The sequence below is a fragment of the Ahaetulla prasina genome, chromosome 7 (genome assembly GCF_028640845.1).
Source record: "Ahaetulla prasina isolate Xishuangbanna chromosome 7, ASM2864084v1, whole genome shotgun sequence".
Taxonomy (NCBI): domain Eukaryota; kingdom Metazoa; phylum Chordata; class Lepidosauria; order Squamata; family Colubridae; genus Ahaetulla; species Ahaetulla prasina.
This window is the reverse complement of record NC_080545.1, coordinates 57797917-57816055: the sequence shown is the minus strand read 5'-3', so window position 1 is coordinate 57816055 and position 18139 is coordinate 57797917. Positions and strand designations below refer to the sequence as shown.

Sequence of the window (18139 nt, the reverse complement as noted above, 5' to 3'; positions counted from 1 at the left end):
CCTGCACTATATATTGTTACATTCTAAAACATTATTTCCATATGAATATATTTTAAAATAGGTAATTGTGGAATGCTCTTAACAAATAAGGACTGTTTTCCATCTGAAATTATTTTCATAATTTCAAAAATGCATTTGTCACAAAAGCACTTTGTTTTTATTTCTTTTTTAGTATGTTGCAGCACAAAGACAAATCGCTTCTACAAGTGTAGCTGTTTCTTTTTTATATATACACTGTTACTGCTTCACGTCTAGGCAAGTATTGAAACAGAATATTTTGAGTTTATGACTGAGGGGTTTCAAGTGACTAGTTGAGTGAACTTTGTAGTAATTCTTTCAGGGTTTCTCATATAAACCTATCTACCATCAGAACATTGATATGCTGCTCTCATTGACAATACAGCCATAGTCTATAAAGTAATCTCCCTTCTTGCTCTCTTTTAAATAAGCATTTAAAATGATGGCATTACATGAACATCTGATCTGAGCCTTTGCGCTGGGACACAGGGGATAGGCTGTGAATTGAAGACTGGAATTTCATCTTGCACTGGCAGGTTTTCCCCATCATTGACCTCAGCGTAGCTCAGCTATGATGCAGAAGGAAATTCTGGCATTTGCTGGACAACTTTGGCTTCTTTTAAGACCTGCCTATGGGGTATCAAAGTAAATTCACAGTGGCTAATATGGATAGGTTTGGACTTATGGTTCATTGACAGTTTGGAGTTACAAAAGGGCTGAAAAAAGGGACTTACCACCTGTGCCAGCTACGTGATGAAAATTCCAGTGCTTGACAGCCCATCCACACTTACATCAGGGACAGTTCAAATCCCCCCCATCACCTATTTTTCTCCCCCCCAACCCCCCATATCATTGCCCTTTTGGCTGGCTTGTACCCTGTTTTGAAAAGCAGCAACCAGCCTTAGAATGACATGGCTCTGAGGCTGCTTGCCATACCTCAGGAAGCCAGAGCCACCCCAGTCTGCTCTAGCAAACATCAGAAAACATTCATTATATTGCCCACTTCTCTTTGCTTCCCAGCCTCAAGTGCTCCCCACCTTAACCCAGCAGGCACCAGCAAGTATTCATTTGCCCAACTGCCTTCTCTTCCAGTTTCCTGCTTCGACCTTTTGCCTTTTGCTGCTTCCTTTTTGGATCCAGCCTTTTGAGGAAACATTGCCTACTTTTCTACTCCCCCCCACTTCATTCCAAAGACAGTGCTTCTTTGTAAAGCTGCATTGTCTTCATAAAGCTGCACTCTCTTTCCAAAGACAGCAAAGCTTTACAAAGACAACACATCCTTCAGAAATCTGAACTGCCTTTCCTAAGGTGTTCCAAAGATAGCTCAGTTTTACAAAAAACATGTTGCCTTCAGAAGAAGGACAAAGTAGGAAAGTAAGAAAGGTTTATTGGAGAATTTGGGCCCAAAACAGAGACAGCAAATGGTGAAAGAGCCATGCAGGGAACCAGGAGAGAAGGCTCTGGGTGAAGAAATGTTTGCTGGGATGGATTGGGAGTGAACGAATGCTGCTGGTGCTTTCTGGCCAGACTATGGAGTATATAGGCCTGGAGAGAGAAGGTAGCTGGTTGAATGAATACCAGCTGGGGTGGGCTGAATTGGTGGAGGCTTCTTTGGTTATGGCAGGCAGCCGTAGATGTTAGGTTGCTTGTTGCAAGGCAGGATGCAAGCTGGCCAAAAGGTTATAGATGGGGGAGCGATGGACACATAGGGGTAGTTAAAGGCAGTCTCTTGACTTACTGAGGATTAGGGCTGGTATGGACCAAGCCCAGAATGGCTTGGATTGAACTAGCTACTCGGCTGATGACCCACAATTTTTGGTTAATAACTGCACTGTGGAGTCCTGGTATTGCTATTACAAATAATTGCAATCAGATGACATCTTGCTTTACAACTGCATCAATTTATAATAGCAATCCCAGTTGCAATTGTGGTCATAAATCGAAGACTACCTGTACACATGGCATGCAAAGAAGAGCAAGCTACCATTTGTATCAATTTACTATTGATACAGAAATAAACTATGATCATTTTATCTCTGACATAAACTGAACCACTAAGTTTTAATATAGGTTCAGCTGATGCTTCAGAAAGGCAGCATCAACTGAACCTATTTAAATTAAAGACAATTTAAACAAATTGTCTCTACATACAGATATAAGAGTACAGCCATGTTATGATTGATTAAATGCATATATTGTGCACATGTGTTCATGCATCTGCACAAACATGCAGAATCCACAGCCACCATATTTCTATTTTCAGTTCTACTCTGCCCGATTCACAAACACCAATTTTCTATCAATTTCATTCTCTTATTTTTTCTGTCCCCTGGTCTTTATCTCTTCTTTCTCTTCTGACTTATCATGTGGTTTTATTCTCTAAGGTGGCAACACTTCATCACTCTATCATTCACCATACATTTCATAGTAAATTGATAAGATGCTCAAATGATAGAAAATGTAACTGATACCTTGCTAATAGTTGTACCAGGTGGGGAAAATATGAAAAATCTGTCCTGACCATCAGAGTTTTCACTGGGGGGCCTGTATCGCTCATTCAACATTCTTGGTCTATGGACTGTACTTCGTTAGGCAGGGTATCCACAAAGTATGATCAGAAAAGTCAAATTGGGGGCCACAAAAATATGATCAGAATTTTTTGTGTGTTGCACATAAAATGTGCATAAAGAACCAAAAGAGTTTTGGTCACATTGTTGTGTTCATCATCTTTTTAAAAAAAATCATACTCTGTGATTTAAAAAATCACAACCTACCCTTAGGAGTGATGCTTAGCTCCCATTCTGAAGGTACTCTCTTTAGCCAAGCCTTTGAAATGTTTCCATCCATTTATTCATTTATTCATTTTCATTCATTCATTCTTCTTTCATAATTCTATTTGCCTTACTTTTATATTTTGCTTTATTTTTATATCAGGGGTGAAATCTATTTACCTTCCCTACTGGTTCAGAAGTGCATGCACCCCATGCACTCTTGGACCCTCAGCGCATGCACAAATCCTTCTGTGTATGCACAGAGGGTAAAAAACAGGTTACTTCTGGGTTAAAACCAGGAAGCAATGACAACTGGGTGGGTGGGCGGAGCCTTGCGCTGCCATCGCTATTGGTTCTCCGAACCACCCACCGCCATCACTACCGGTTCAGGCGAACCAGTCTGAACCGGTAGCATTTCACCCCTGCTTTATATGTTTTAAAAAAGATTGTAGCTGCTTTAAGTATAAAACAATTGGAAAGGGTGGTGGCTGTAGGTTGAATAAAGGAGAATGAAATCACATTATATTTTGAATCAAGTACTGAGTAAAATTGAAGGCTTCCTTGCTTGGGATTCCTTCATTATCAAGGCAGCCTTTGCCATTTCTATGTGAAAGTATCTTCTACTAATATGAGAAGTTGAACATTTGTCACTGAAATAGCTTTTGAAATATTGAGTTTTTAAGCTTTTTCCTCCCTTCCCTTTCTCCAGGCAGCTAACAGTTCTAAGTTTGCTTCATAAATGAAGCAGCTTTAAGCATATTTGTATTCCTTTTGGAGTGACAGACTGAGTCTGCATCTGTTGCTGTTGCCTGTGACTCCATATTCACAATATAGAGCTGTGGATGAAAGCTGTGTTACTGTGAAATCAACGTGGAATTCAACATCACTAGAGAAAAGAGTCTACAGCAAAAAGGATTACCACTTTTAATGCAGAGCAAAGTGTATCTTTGCACCTTGGATCTGCAGTGGATTTTAGCAAATGCAGTAAGAAGATTTATGTGATCCAAAATATAAGGAAGTTCGTATTGGATACACAAATGGAGACTATGAATAGAAGAAATATGCGGAAATGGACAAAAATAGGAAACTTCAGAAATTATGTCTTGCAAATAAGTTTATGCAATGGACTAATGTGTTAGTTTTCTTTCATCAATGGAACTGGGCTAATAGTGATGGAAAGTTTCATTTAAAATCAGATACAGTAATTTTGAAAGATATAAGTGGAGTTTAATTTTGTGTCAAAATTTTTTATAGAGTTTGACAATGTTGTGACTGTCTGTTCAGTAGAAGTGATCTAAATGCAAATATTCTAGGTTGGCCCATTGATGGTTGCAAGGAAGATTACCAGTTATGTTCCAGTACATGAGGGTGGGGGGCAGAATATAAATTGTTATCTGGGATAACTATCATGAAACTGAATCAAAGTACGTAAACTATTCTTGATACTAACAGAAATTAGGTCATCTCAGAGATAGTAAGTTTACTTTAACTTTTTATATATGTCCTTGAATATTTTGAAATAAATTTTAAAAGCAGCACCCATTTTATCATTTTGAATTCTCCATCAATTATTATTCCTTCAGCTCAAGTGGAAAGAATTATTTGTCTAAGTATTTCTCAACCTTTTGATAATTGTAACAAAACTGTGGACAACAATTGCCAGGTGAAAAATTACCAGTCATGAACTTCAATGGAACACTAAAAACATTGAAACCTGTATATAATGTTAAGTTATTTTTTTCCTGAAAATGGATTTGAAGAATTTTATTTTCTATGAAATAGTTGGATTGCTGTACATTCCAAACTACTAATCCAATAATAAGTTTAAACTATTGTAAGTTTAATTAAACTATTGTTAAATTTTCCTTTATGGTGCATTGATAAAAAAAACTGTGCTTAATAAATGCTTTATTTAAACTTTCACATTTTTAGATTTATTTATTTTCATATCTGTCACAGTCTCTTAGAAAGCTATGTAACATATTTAGGATTGACTAAAATAACCTAAATCTGGATTCCTAATTTTGGCTAATCTTGAAACAAATGCATATGGCCTGTATCAATAGGCTCTACTAAGGAGAAAGGACAAATTATTTGTAAACTAAGGTACAGAGCGGTTCTATTTATTAAGCAGCTTTCACACTGCCAATTCTCACAGTACTAGGCAGAGTGTTTAATACTGAATCTAAAAGTATAATTCTGCATATAAACAATACTATATCATAGTCAAATCAAAATCTTTATAAAGTTTCAGATATGTTTTTCCATAAGTCATTATGGAATATTATTGCATAGAAACAGCCTTGGAAACTGAGTGGCATAGAAATATGTGTAATAAATAAGTAAATGGACAAATTCTCTGCCAGTACTTTGCATAACATCTCAGGATTGTGGCTTGGTTAGCCAAATATTTCCATTAGCTTTTTGGTATTATTGAGCAAAACAAGGCCACCTGCAGAAATTCTTTCATTGCTGCATTACTAAGAAAAGATATTCTCCTTATGAATGTCATATAGAGTGCATATGATGATGCTAATTTTTATGTGGAATGCAAAAGAGGTAATTAGTAATAGCCTAATGATACCTATTTCAATCTGTTTGTTTTGATTCATTGTTAATACAAATATATCAAACTTGTCTATTATTTTCTCAGTATCAAACTCTTCAGATAATGCATTATATAATTGTTAAATAAAAATACTTTTCATACATATTTGAAACTACAATTTTTACAATTATGTAATAATTTCTCCACATCCTTTGTAATGTTATGTAAATTTATATAATCTACTATTATTAATTAATCTACTTACCTACTAGGAGAATGATCATCAATCGTTATAATTGTCCTTTTTCTTGGAACACTATAACATTCTAAAATCTTGTCATCTTAAATTATTTATCACAACTATGTGACATTCTGGAAAGGATTCATATAATCTCATTCTATGTTGTTCAGAATACATGTACGTGAATTATTAAGACTCAATGCACTTAATGCTTTTAAAAATATATTATTATACAAGGAAACAATATATCTCTTTGGTCTTTAACTTAGATCTGTTTGTTAATTCACAAAGATTTTCATTGTTTGATGATTCAATAGTTTCCTGCAAAGAGCAGAATACAAGTGGAGGGAATTGTGGTTGAATCCGATGGTGCAGGGAGGCCTTGTGATGTGGTGGGGCTTATTCTTAGTTTGCTCAGTGGGGATTCAGCCTTTACACAGCATGAACCTTTAGAAAGTAGACTAATTGAATCAACTCTTCCTGGATGGGCAAAGAAGCAAGAACATCAAATATTGTACAGCATCTTATAACAAAGATGCAATTACATCAAATTTCAAGCCTGCTACTCCAATTTAATAGTGAACAACATTTTTTAACTGTAACAGAAAGAAACAAATCTAATTTTCCGTGGCTTCTACATAAAAATATATATATTTGGCTCAATAAAAACAGGTACTTTTATCTTAGCCCCAGTCTTTGGATGATGTAAACCTTCCTAACTATGCTTTTTATATTGCTACTTTGGTTTACATTAGCCTAGATAAGTGTATATAATTCTAGTTGACATATTAACATGGAGTGTTTCCATATGGGTTATCAGGAGCTGTTTCGGCAGGAAATTAAACGAGAGTTTAATTTTATTTCATTGTGGCAAAACCTATTCAACAGTTTAGAGTATATAACAGTTTTAAAATTTCAAACTACCTGTTCAATTATCAAATAGCTACACATTGGTAAATAAAATGTAACTGAAAAGTTAAATTTTATAGAATAGCAGTATACTGAAATTATGGGTAATGCACACTGAAACATAATTAGTATGATAAAGAATTTATGCTGGTAGTAACTACAGCATAATGCAGACCTGAATGTGTTGAATATGTCACTTGTTAACTGTCCCTGAGTCCCCACAGATTTCACAAGTGATTTTACAGAATGGAGAAATCTGATGCATGCATGCAGAAGCAAATTTGTACTTCCTTAGGTTCCTCTGGCAGAAAATTAAACTACTAACTCAAGATACTTATTTTTCAACTGATAGATTGCAGTTATTTTTTTTTTCCTACAGGGAAAACTACAGGGACAAAGTGGACATTTTTTACAAAAATTCATTCTTGACTTTACCAATCTGAGACAATTCGTGTTTTATAATTTCTAGCCTTTTTCTCTAAGATACTTAGTTCTCTCTCCTTTGTATTCACATAATAACTCTCCAGGATAAATTAATTCTGGTTCAATCAGGATTATCTACTCCAAAATTCTATCCACCCAGAACATTCACAAATAGCATATAAACCTTGCAGTCCAATCCCACTCATATTCCCAAAAATTTGTCTGATTTTAATTGCTGACAATCATATAGCTATACGTTCTATTATCCTTTGATAACTTTATCACATGAATCACTTTTAAAACCATCCAAGTTGTGAAATGTAACTACAACTTTAAAAGCCCACCTACTTCATTTCACCTGTTCTAAATCTCCCTTTATTAAGATCCATTTGATATTTTGAGTTATAACATCATGAGATGATGAGGTAATGGGAGAGAACATTATCCTACTTTCTTCACACCATGAGTAATTTTATATAGCTCCATCATGTTTTCACTTTTTTTTAATTAAAAGCCTATATCTCTTCCATATAAGATTTCAGAGTTTCTATTCTAAACTTTTCCTAACTCCATAATATCATTTTGAGAAGAGGTGAGCCAGATTGTTTCTACACAGAAAGCACTTTTATTTTGCTCATGCAAAGACAACCATTTCTATGTGATATTTAAGTAAATATCTTAAGTCTGGAGTAAATATAGAACCTGGGAAATTATAAGATGGATTTCACACCCTTATTTTTGTTGTTCATTAGATGTTTCTCTTCTTGACCATGTCAGCAATAACGAAGTATATCAACAAGTGGGCATTGCTCCAATACCTGAGAAAATGTGGGAGAAAAGCCTATAAGGTTTATAAACGTCATGTCCTATGAGCAGCACCCCCCAATGTTGCCTTTATTGCCTTCTACTTTAATACAGATGGCAAACACCTACGTGGAAGACTAAAGCAAAGTTAGCAAGGCACAATAAATGCAGTCATGAAAATTGCCGAGTTGGACCAGAATGCTACATTTGATTGTGCAAGATGGCATTTGTCCATCTGAAAAGTGGACCCTGCACCTGCAAGAATAATGCTAGGAAGACGATTTATAGTAAGCTAATGAAGGTTACTATAAATTATTTTTAAATTATTTGAAATGCTTCTTAGGTTTCTTGACATCTGGACCAGTGGTGGGTTCTACTTACCTTTACTACCGGTTTGCATGCAAGATTGTCAGTGATGATGTTGGGACAGGTGGGTGGAGCCTCCCACCGCCATTACTACCAGTTCGCAAGAACCAGACCGAACCAGGAGTAACCCACCACTGATCTGGACTAAACTGCTGTTTATGACTTACCTCCTGCCTTTTGATTGTTTAGGTCTCCTCTACCCTCCATTTCTTTCCCAGCCCTTCCTAGTCTCCCACAGTGTGCTTGTCCAAGAAAAATATGTGGTATGTATCAGGTTGTACACCACATGTTCCAAGCACGTAATCACAATCTAGATTTTCTAGGAAATCTAGCTATAAAGATTAGCACATTTATTTTCCTAATAATTCCTTCAGTGCAGTTTGCCTTTTTCCAACAGCTGTGTATTTCATGTAGAGGAAATTGAAGAGCTTCTGGATTCATCAAGAAAAAATAGAATTGGACTAAAGCTGGTGCCAAAGGGAGGAGCCCAGTATTATTTCTATTACTCTGACGTGTAAACAGATAAGATTGGAAGAAAAATGACTTTGAATTTGCTTTATAGGCAAGGGCCTAAATAGTAGAACAAAGAACATATAGCCAGTAACTCAGTCAGTTACTGAGCACAACAAAACTTTCTGTGGAGTTGAGAAGCAAAGCATTTGCTTACTACTTTCTAAATTTCCTCTGTGTTTTACTTATTGGGGGTACTGTCTTTAATTTAGCTTGGACACAATAAATACCTGGTTTTCTAAACAAGTATCACTCTATTGACTTGACAATATTTCTGATAAATTCTACAGAAAAAGAATTGAATCACAATACACATACACACAACATTTTTTTCAGGCATTTGTGAGAGGTTGAGCTTTTGGCTAGATTCAAAAACAGAAGCAACATTCTGTCTTTTTTGGCAAAGGGAGGCATTTTCTTGACCTCATGAAATAAGATCCTTGCTATTACAAATATCTCTTTATTTGCAATCAAATATGTCATGATGCATGCACTGTACTTGTAAAGTAAGCCCAATTAAAGAAATTAAGAACAGAATATTTGTTTTGTGTCCATTTTAAATGCTTATTGCAAACATGACCAAATGGTTTGCATGTTAGAAATTATTTATTCTCACTTACTCTGTACAGTACATTTTACTTGGTGATTTTTCGCATTAATCTGTCTTGTTCAAACATTTAAGTAATAGTTTCAAGACTATAATTCATATATTTGACTGATATTTGACTGATGAAATGATGTTGCGCCTGAACAGTTACCATGGTAAGATTTCCTGGAATATTCTTGTACATTCATGAACAATGTGCTGACAAGAAAATCAATTTTAAATAGTTAATACTACAATACAGGAATCTTACATTTCAGTGCCGACAGGTGTCTGCAGGTTCAGGGATGTCTGGCCAATAACTGAGGACTAATTAGTCAAAAGTTCTCAATCCTTAGATATCAGAACAACAGGTAGTAATTGGCTATCAGTTTGGTGTGAACATGACTCACACATATCTAAACATAGCATCTCGAAATCTGTAAATGTCAAATCACTTTGGATAATTCATGACTGCATTTTAAGGTACTATCAGGAGATCTGGGCAATGAAATGTGGCTCATCTTAAAGAATTGTAAAAATTACTAGCCCAAGATGACTTTGGGCAGGGATTCAATCCCAAATTCCTAGTTCAACATTGTAAGTGTTTTTAAATAACAATGAATTTGGATATATTACTGAATGTACCATAACCTCAGCAGGGAGCCAGAATTAAGCACTGACTGACCTGAAGCAGCCAAAGCATTCCAGTCACAAAAACATTCTAATTTATTTCCATGTAAAAGCAGTCTGAGTTTAGGACTTAAAATAACCTAATTGCAGAGCACTTTTTCCTGCTTTTATTTTGAGTTCCGAAAATGATGGTGAAAATTGAATGCTTGAAGATAGGAAACAACACAGCGTCTGAAGCCTAAAAATAGAAGCAATATTTGAAAATAATTCTGAAAATGAACTTGAAAAACTGCGAGATGATTCAAAATTATGCCTCAGGAAAAGAGGTTCAGGGCAAGCTAAGACAAATATATGTATGCTCAGGAATGAGTAATAAAAACCACTTAATTATATATATATATATATATATAAAACTAAATTAAAATGGTAATTAAGATGAATATATTACCTAGATTGTTGTTTTTATTTCAAACAATACCAATAAAACTTGAAAAAACATTTTGAAGACCTGAATAGAATGATAATGAAATTTATATGGCAGGGGGAAAAAATCAATATGAAAATGTTACAAGATGTATTAGAGTTAATCAAACTTCATGATGAAGTTTCCCCTGAATATGTAATTGCCAAAGTGGAGGTGTGCCAGCATGATTTGAACATGTAACTGAAGGAATTTTCTAAAACAGCTACAAGGGAGAACGGTAGTCTGCCATTATTATAATAAAAGAGCATACAATGAAGAGAATGAAGATGCCTACAACAGAAAAAGATAATGAGGTCCAATAACTTTATGTAAAAGCCATATCTTCACAGAAAGTACCATAACAATGAAATAAATACAAAGTAGCATTTTTATAAGCACATAAATTCTTATTTGATTCTGAAGAAAAAAATTGCTGGATAGTTATATATCAATCACATTGATATGTCTGCAACAAAAATAATCCTTGCCAAGAAAAAATTAATTTAGCAAATGGAAGGTTGATAGATGTAAATGGAAAAGGCAGTATTCAGTCTGATCAATCACAATGAACGCAGGCATAAAATAGTTATATGTATGCCTGAACTGGATGCAAATTGGTCCAAGGGTTAAGGCATTGGACTAGGACCAAAGAAACCGATATTCTAATCCTGGCTTACAGACAGAAGTCAAATGGGTGACTTTATGTCAGTTATTTCCTCTCAGTCCTAGGAAAAAGGAAAAAGGAAAATTTCTAAAAAAGTTGCCATGATTTGGTCAATGGAGTCATCTAGGCACCAGATGTGACTTGCTATTGCATGGATGCACAATAAATGAAACAAACAAAATGTTAAAAAGTCATGATATTTATGGTGTTGCTTACCAAGCACGTCTAAATTATATTAAACTAACCAAAATATCTTTACAATCCCCAAAGCATGTCACAACTTTTGAGCACCCTTAAAGTTTGGAAATTGAAAGTTGAAAAATTTGACACACACCCTAGACATACCCATACTAATATATACAATGTGGCTTTGAAATTATGCTTAAGAAAGGACTTTGCACTATTATAATGGAGCATAAAGTAATATCAAAAAGAAAACACTGTGAAGTTAATTTTCTGGAGCTCATGCAATCTAAAGTAAACAGAGTAGCAGGACGCATATATAAAAATAAGCCTGCACAAAAACATTACAGCATTTAAATTTTGGTCATAGAGATCAAACTCTCAAAGTCCTGCTGGGCTGCCTCATCATGGTGGAATGGGGATGTTCCTGGGAGGGATGAGCAAAGAAGATTGGGAAGATTGCCAAGAGTAGATATTCCCAGCAGGGTTACCCAAAATGGAAGACCACCCCAACTGCCCAGCTAAAGCAGGCAGACCCCCTACATCAGGCAGTGGTGATACAAGAAGATGCTAGAGGCAGATTATCACTTCAATGACAATGACAAATTTACCTTACTGCTTGGGAGAAGGCAATGACAAACCAATCCTTCATTTTTCTAAGGAAAATATCATGGAGCAATATGATGGGTGATATAGTGCCAGATAATGGATCTCTCAAATTGGATGGCACTCAGCATGCTACTGAGGAACAGTTGAGGATTCTTCAATCAACAAAGTTCTTATTCAAGGCACAAATGACCAGGTTCAAATTATTGTACTTTAGAAACATTATGCAAAGATTTAGCTACCTGGACAAGACCCTAATACTGGGAAAGGTAGAAGGAAAGGAAAGAGAACAACTTGCAGCAAGATGAATGGACTTGGTTACTGTGATGATGAACGCACTGTTAGAAGACCTGAAAGACCAAGTTAAGGACAGATGGAGAAGATCTAGCTATTTGATTCTTCTGAGTCAATATGGGTAGTCCTTGACTTACAACAGTTCATTTAGTGACCGTTCAAAGTTGCAATGGCACTGAAAAAAGTGACTTCTGACCATTTTTCACACTTAGGAACTTTGTAGTATCCCCATGGTCACGTGATCAAAATTCAGAAACTTAGCAACTGACTCATATTTATTATGGTTTCAATGTCCCAGAATCATGTGATCACCTTTTGTGAACTTCTGTCTTATCCCACTCCTCCTCTATAGAGCTATACACTGCACACCAGAACAACTAGACACAAGAACAGTTTTTTCCCGAAGGCCATCACTCTGCTAAACAAAAAATTCCATCAACACTGTCAAACTATTTACTGAACCTGCACTACTATTAATGCTCTCATAGTTCCCATCACCAATCTCTTTCCATTTATGACTGAATGACTATAACTTGTTGCTGGCAATCCTTATGATTTAAATTGATATATTGACCATCAATTGTGTTGTAAATGTTGTACCTTGATGAACGTATCTTTTCTTTTATGTACACTGAGAGCATATGCACCAAGACAAATTCCTTGTGTGTCCAATCACACTTGGCCAATAAAAAAAAAATCTATTCTATTCTCTGACGGCCGGGTCTGGGAAGTCTGTATCAAGCGTGGCCACGAAGCCTCTGCAGCTTTGCCAAATTCCTGTCAGAGTTCTCAGGGCAGGCAGGAATCCAAGGTGTGACTTCAGCAACCAGATTAGACTTTGCCTGACTCAAGGAATGCCAAAAAGCAGATCCTTTATATAGGCCATGGGGTGTGGCTCCATGACTCAGCACTTATCCAGGCCTGCCCCTCCCTTCCTTTTGCTGATGTCGCCTCTCCATTCTCTGGAAGCGGGGATCTGTCCACTTTTCCTCTTCCTGCCCAGCTGCCGGCAATTCTAGGTCATGGCTGGCTTCATGCTCATCATGCTCACATGCTATAGGAGGGAGGTTTGTTTGCTCAGTCTGTCCGAGCATGGTGCCAGGGCTGGGGGCTGGAGGCATGCCAGGCCATTCGTCTTCACTATCAGTCTCTGGCTGAGATAGCAGGAGATGGGAGGGGCCCGGCTGCGGAGAGGGGGGTGGGCAAGGCACAACAACCTCTGACAAGCAGAGTCAATGGGGAAACCAGATTCATTTAACAACCAGGTTATTTAATGACTACAGATTCACTTAACAACTGTGGCAAGAAAGGTCTTAAAATGGGGGAAAACTCACTTAACAAATATCTCACTTAATCATAGAAATGTCGGGCTCAGTTGTGGTTGTAAGTCAAGGACTATCTGTAACTATTAGATGGCACATAATCAATCAATCAGTCAATCAATCAATCACGCAAATGTATCTATCTTTAAGAAAATAAAAGATGAGGACCAAGCAATTGAATTGAATGTTTGTCATTGCAAGAAACAAAGGAAACCAAAGTGTGACTGTTGCCTCAGAGCAAAGATAAAAGGAACAATTTTTCCAGACATAAATTCAAATAAGCTAGCTAACCATTGGAATTTATTTTTTCAGGCATTTGTCATCCATGCCAATCAAAACACGGCATTTATTTCTTAACTGACAAAACTAAACTGTTTAAGAAATTCAAACCATACTACGCTTATTCTGAAAACAAATTCAACAGAAAAATAGAGAGATTAAGGTCTGATTAAAAGGTAACAAGTTGTAACTGGGAATTTTAAAAATATTTTGAACAATAAATTCAGAAAACATCAAAAAAAAGTTGTTAGAGCCTTGAGAAAAATAAGGCTGCAGAATCAAAGCCTGTTAAGCATGATAAGGTATCTTCTGATACAAAATTACCAAATGAATTCTGGAGAGAAGCCCAAGAGAGCTACTTATCTCTAAATGCATTTACCAAAAGTGCAGCTAACATTCCATATGAGTTACAGAATGGGAGGAAGGGTATCATACCTAAGGGTATGTGGATTCAAAGCTTATTCATATAAGAGAATATTGAAAATGAGTGTGAGGAAGCTGAAATAGCATCATGTTCAAAAGAGACCGCTAACACTTAGTCAGACTTGGATCCAATTTAGAATTAATAAGATTTCAAAGAACTAATAAATATTTAAATAAAAAATGGGCTGCACCAACAGTACAAGAGAGATGTCTGATTCCAATTCAGATAAAGAATAGAGGAACTGCCAGAAGCTGAAACCCTTAAATGGAGGATCCAATACTTGTATAAAATCAAAACATGCACACTAACATACTGTTATGTACGGACGTACAGAGCACCCATTTGCATGCCTGCAGCTGACTGGATAATCTAGCAGCGGGAAAAATAAGCCACCGTCAGTGGCCAGCAAGACTACCGAAGCTCTTTAAAAAGAGAGCTCTGGCAGCCTGCCAGCCTCTTGCTCCTGATGGCGACTGGAAATAAAGTGCTGAACAGACTACTGCATCCCGCCTTTCATTTGTGCCCCCTATCTAACACTGGCAACAAAAGTGGGATTTTAAAGAGGACAGAGGAAAGGGGACAAAGAGCACTGACCTGCACCTTGTGGTATCCACGGCCATTTCCTTAGGGAGGAATGACCTCATCCTGCAAACAAAAAGAAAATGATGACCAACCAAACCTCTGCTGCACTGGCCATCTACGATCCACAGACAGAGGAATGGCACACCTATATGGGACGATTCCGAATGTTCCTAGAAGCTAACAACTACCAAGACCTCTCAGACAACAGAAAAAGAGCCCTCTTCCTCACCTACTGCGGTCCAAAAATTTACAAGATGTGCCGTGTCCCACTCCTCCGCTGACGGCCGGGTCAGGGAAATCCGAATCAGGCTTGCCTCTGCAGCTCTGCCCAAAGTCTTAGCAAAGTCCTCAGAGCAGGCAGGAGACCAGTAAGTGACTTCAGCAAGATAAGTTCGACTTTGCCTGACTCAGAGACTGCCAGAAAGCAGATCCTTTATATAGGCCATGGGGTGTGGCTCCATGACTCAGCACTCATTAAGGCCTGCCCCTCCCTTCCTTCTGTTGCCTCCGCCTATCCAATCTTCTGATGCGAGGGTCACTCCAATCAGCTGTTGGTAATAAACCCTCCTCAGGCTCACATGCTGTGGAGGAGGGGGAGGGGTCTAGCTGTTCCGTTTGCCTGGGCATGGAGTCAGGGCTGGGGCCGGGAGCTGCTCCTTCTTCTGCAGTTTGTCTGGGCATGGAGCCAGGACTTGGGCCGGGAGGCATACATTCCTCCGTGTTCGGGAGCAGATAAGAAGGCCCCGGCTGCTCTGAGGGCGGGCAAGACACAACAAGATGGCTCAGACCCTTGCATCACCAGCAGACATTGAAATGATGACCTGGTCCACGTTGCAAAATATCCTAAGGGACCATTATGCCGAAACAAATTTTACCACTGGCGACAAAGAGAGGGTGAGACCATCAGCGATTTTGTGGCCAAATTGCGAGAAATTGCAATCAGGTATGAATTTGTCAATCTGGAGGAGATGATGAAAGATAGAATCATCTTGGGGATGAGGGACCTGACCTTACAGAAGAAGCTGCTAATTCGGAGGACAGCCACCTTCAAAGATGTGGTCGAGAAAGCCCGCCCTGCAAAAGTGTCTGATAATTCTGCCAGCAACATTCAAAATACCAGCAGAGTGCATCGCACCCAACGGGAGCCCAATTGGGCCACTGAGGTCCCCAAGAATGAAAAGGACTGGGAGGAGGAAGAGGCAGTGAACTGAATATACCCGGAAAGAAGGGTAAGCCAAAGAAACAATGATTTTAAACAACCCCGTTGCCCAAGGTGTATGGATTTCCATGCTAGAGCAGTTTGCCAGTTCCAAGTTGCCATATGCTGCCGGTGCCAGTGAAAGAGCCACATAGCCAAGGCCTGCAGAGCCACCCAGCCTATACCATATCAAACCAGACCCCAGGCTGGCCCAGGGAGGCAAGGACACGTGAGACCGGGGTACCCAAGGAACAAGCACAGGGAAGAAACCCAACCAGAAGCAAAAGGAATAAATCAAACAACTGTGGGCCACTCAGACGCATGTGATGCTGATAAATACCATGTCACCATCCCTATAGAGGGGATCCTTTGCAGCATGGAAGTAGACATGGAGTCCTTCTTCACTATTGTGTCATGGCAGACACTGAAGAGCCTCATTCCGACAATGAAGAAAAAACAACTCAAACCGCAAAACATCACATTAAATGATTCGAGGAAAATAACATCCCTGTGCTAGGCAGAGCATCAGTGTAAGTCAAGTTTATTTTATTTTATTTATTTTATTTGTCACAACAGTATATATAAGCATAAGCATGAAATAACTATATATATAAGCATAAGTATGTAATAACTATACGAAATTGGATACAATCAAACAGAACATTAGGATAGGAATGGTAGGCACATTGGTGCTCTTATGCACGCCTCTTACAGACCTCTTAGGAATGGGGTGAGGTCAATAGCAGTCTTTGGTTAAAGATTTTGGGATTTTGGGAAGGGACAACAGAGTCAGGTAGTGCATTCCAGGCATTAACAATTCTGTTACTGAAGTCATATTTTCTGCAATCAAGATTGGAGCTGTTCACATTAAGCTTAAATCTATTGTGTGCTTGTGTATTGTTGTGATTGAAGCTGAAGTAGTCTTCAACAGGAAGGACATTGTAACAGATGATTCTATGAGTTAAACTCAGGTCATGTCAAAGGCGGCGGAGTTCAAAATTTTCTAAACCCAGGATTTCAAGTCTGGTGGCATAAGGTATTTTGTTGTAATCAGAGGACTGGAGAACTCTTCTTGTAAAATATTTCTGGACATGCTCAATTGTATTAATGTCCGAAATGAGGTATGGGTTCCAGACAGGCGAGCTCTATTCAAGAATTGGTCTAGCAAATGTTTTATATGCTCTAGTTAGTAGTGTAGTGTATCCGGAGAAGAAGCTACGCAAGATTAAGTTTACAATTCTTAAAGCCTTTTTTGTGATGTAGTTGCAGTGGGCTTTGGCACTTAGATCATTTGATATGAAAACTCCAAGGTCTTTATTTTTATTTTTTATTTTATTTATTTATTTTGTCATAACAGTATATATAAGCATTAACATGAAATAACTATATAATATTTAAGCACATATATGAGCATAAGTATGTAATAACTATATTAATTGGATATAATGAGGAGGAACAATAGGACAGGGAATGGTAGGCACGTTTATGCTCTTATGCACGCCCCTTATAGACCTCTTAGGAATGGGGTGAGGTCAATAGTAGATAGTTTTTGGTTAAAGATTTTGGGATTTTGAGAAGAGACCACAGAGTCAGGTAATGTGTTCCAAGCATTAATAACTGTTACAGAAATCATATTTTCTGCAATCAAGATTGAAGAAGTTAACATTAAGTTTAAATCTATTGTTTGCTCTTGTATTGTTGTGATTGAAGCTGAAGAAGTTTTCAACAGGAAGAACATTGCAATAGATGATTCTATGAGTTAAACACAGGGTAACAGGGTGGGGGTCATCTACAATGTTATGTCCATCGAGCTTGTATTTAGTGTTGAGATTCTTTTTTCCAAGGTGTAAGACAGAGCATTTGCTGGTTGAGATTTGGAGATTTGGAGTTGCCAAGTTTTTGACCATTCTGACACAAAGTCAAGGTCTTTTTGAAGGGTAGCTGTATTTTTGGTAGTGTTAAATAGTTTAACATCGTCAGCAAAGAGAACACAATTACTTATAATATGGTCACAGAGATCATTAATGTATAATATGAAGAGTGCTGGTCCAAGAACGCTGCCTTGGGGAACACCGCTATTGACAGGAACAGGATTTGATAGGGCACTGCCTATTTTGACCACTTGTTGTCTGTTTGACAGGAACACTGTTATCCAATTGTGGAGGGGTCCGGAGATGCCATAGGATTTTAGTTTTAGGAGAAGTTTGTCATGTACCACTGGGTCAAAAGCCTTACAGAAGTCTATGTAAATTGCATCTATTGCTTTGCCCTGATCAAGATTTGTGGTCCATATGTTTTTGCAGTGAAGAAGTTGTAAA

At 37.6% G+C, this 18139-nt stretch overlaps 1 protein-coding gene across 1 annotated transcript in view; it reads left to right on the top strand.

Annotated features, from left to right (window-relative positions):
* The window catches only part of KITLG (KIT ligand), a 61640-nt gene extending 56138 nt beyond the window's left edge, over positions 1 to 5502 (top strand). Inside the window, exons 9-10 of the mRNA XM_058190532.1 lie at positions 173 to 259; positions 3503 to 5502. Of these exons, the coding sequence (XP_058046515.1) occupies positions 173 to 212 (40 nt within the window). The 3' untranslated portion in view covers positions 213 to 259; positions 3503 to 5502. The remainder of the gene's footprint in view (positions 1 to 172; positions 260 to 3502) is intronic.
* Positions 5503 to 18139: the final 12637 nt, after the last annotated feature.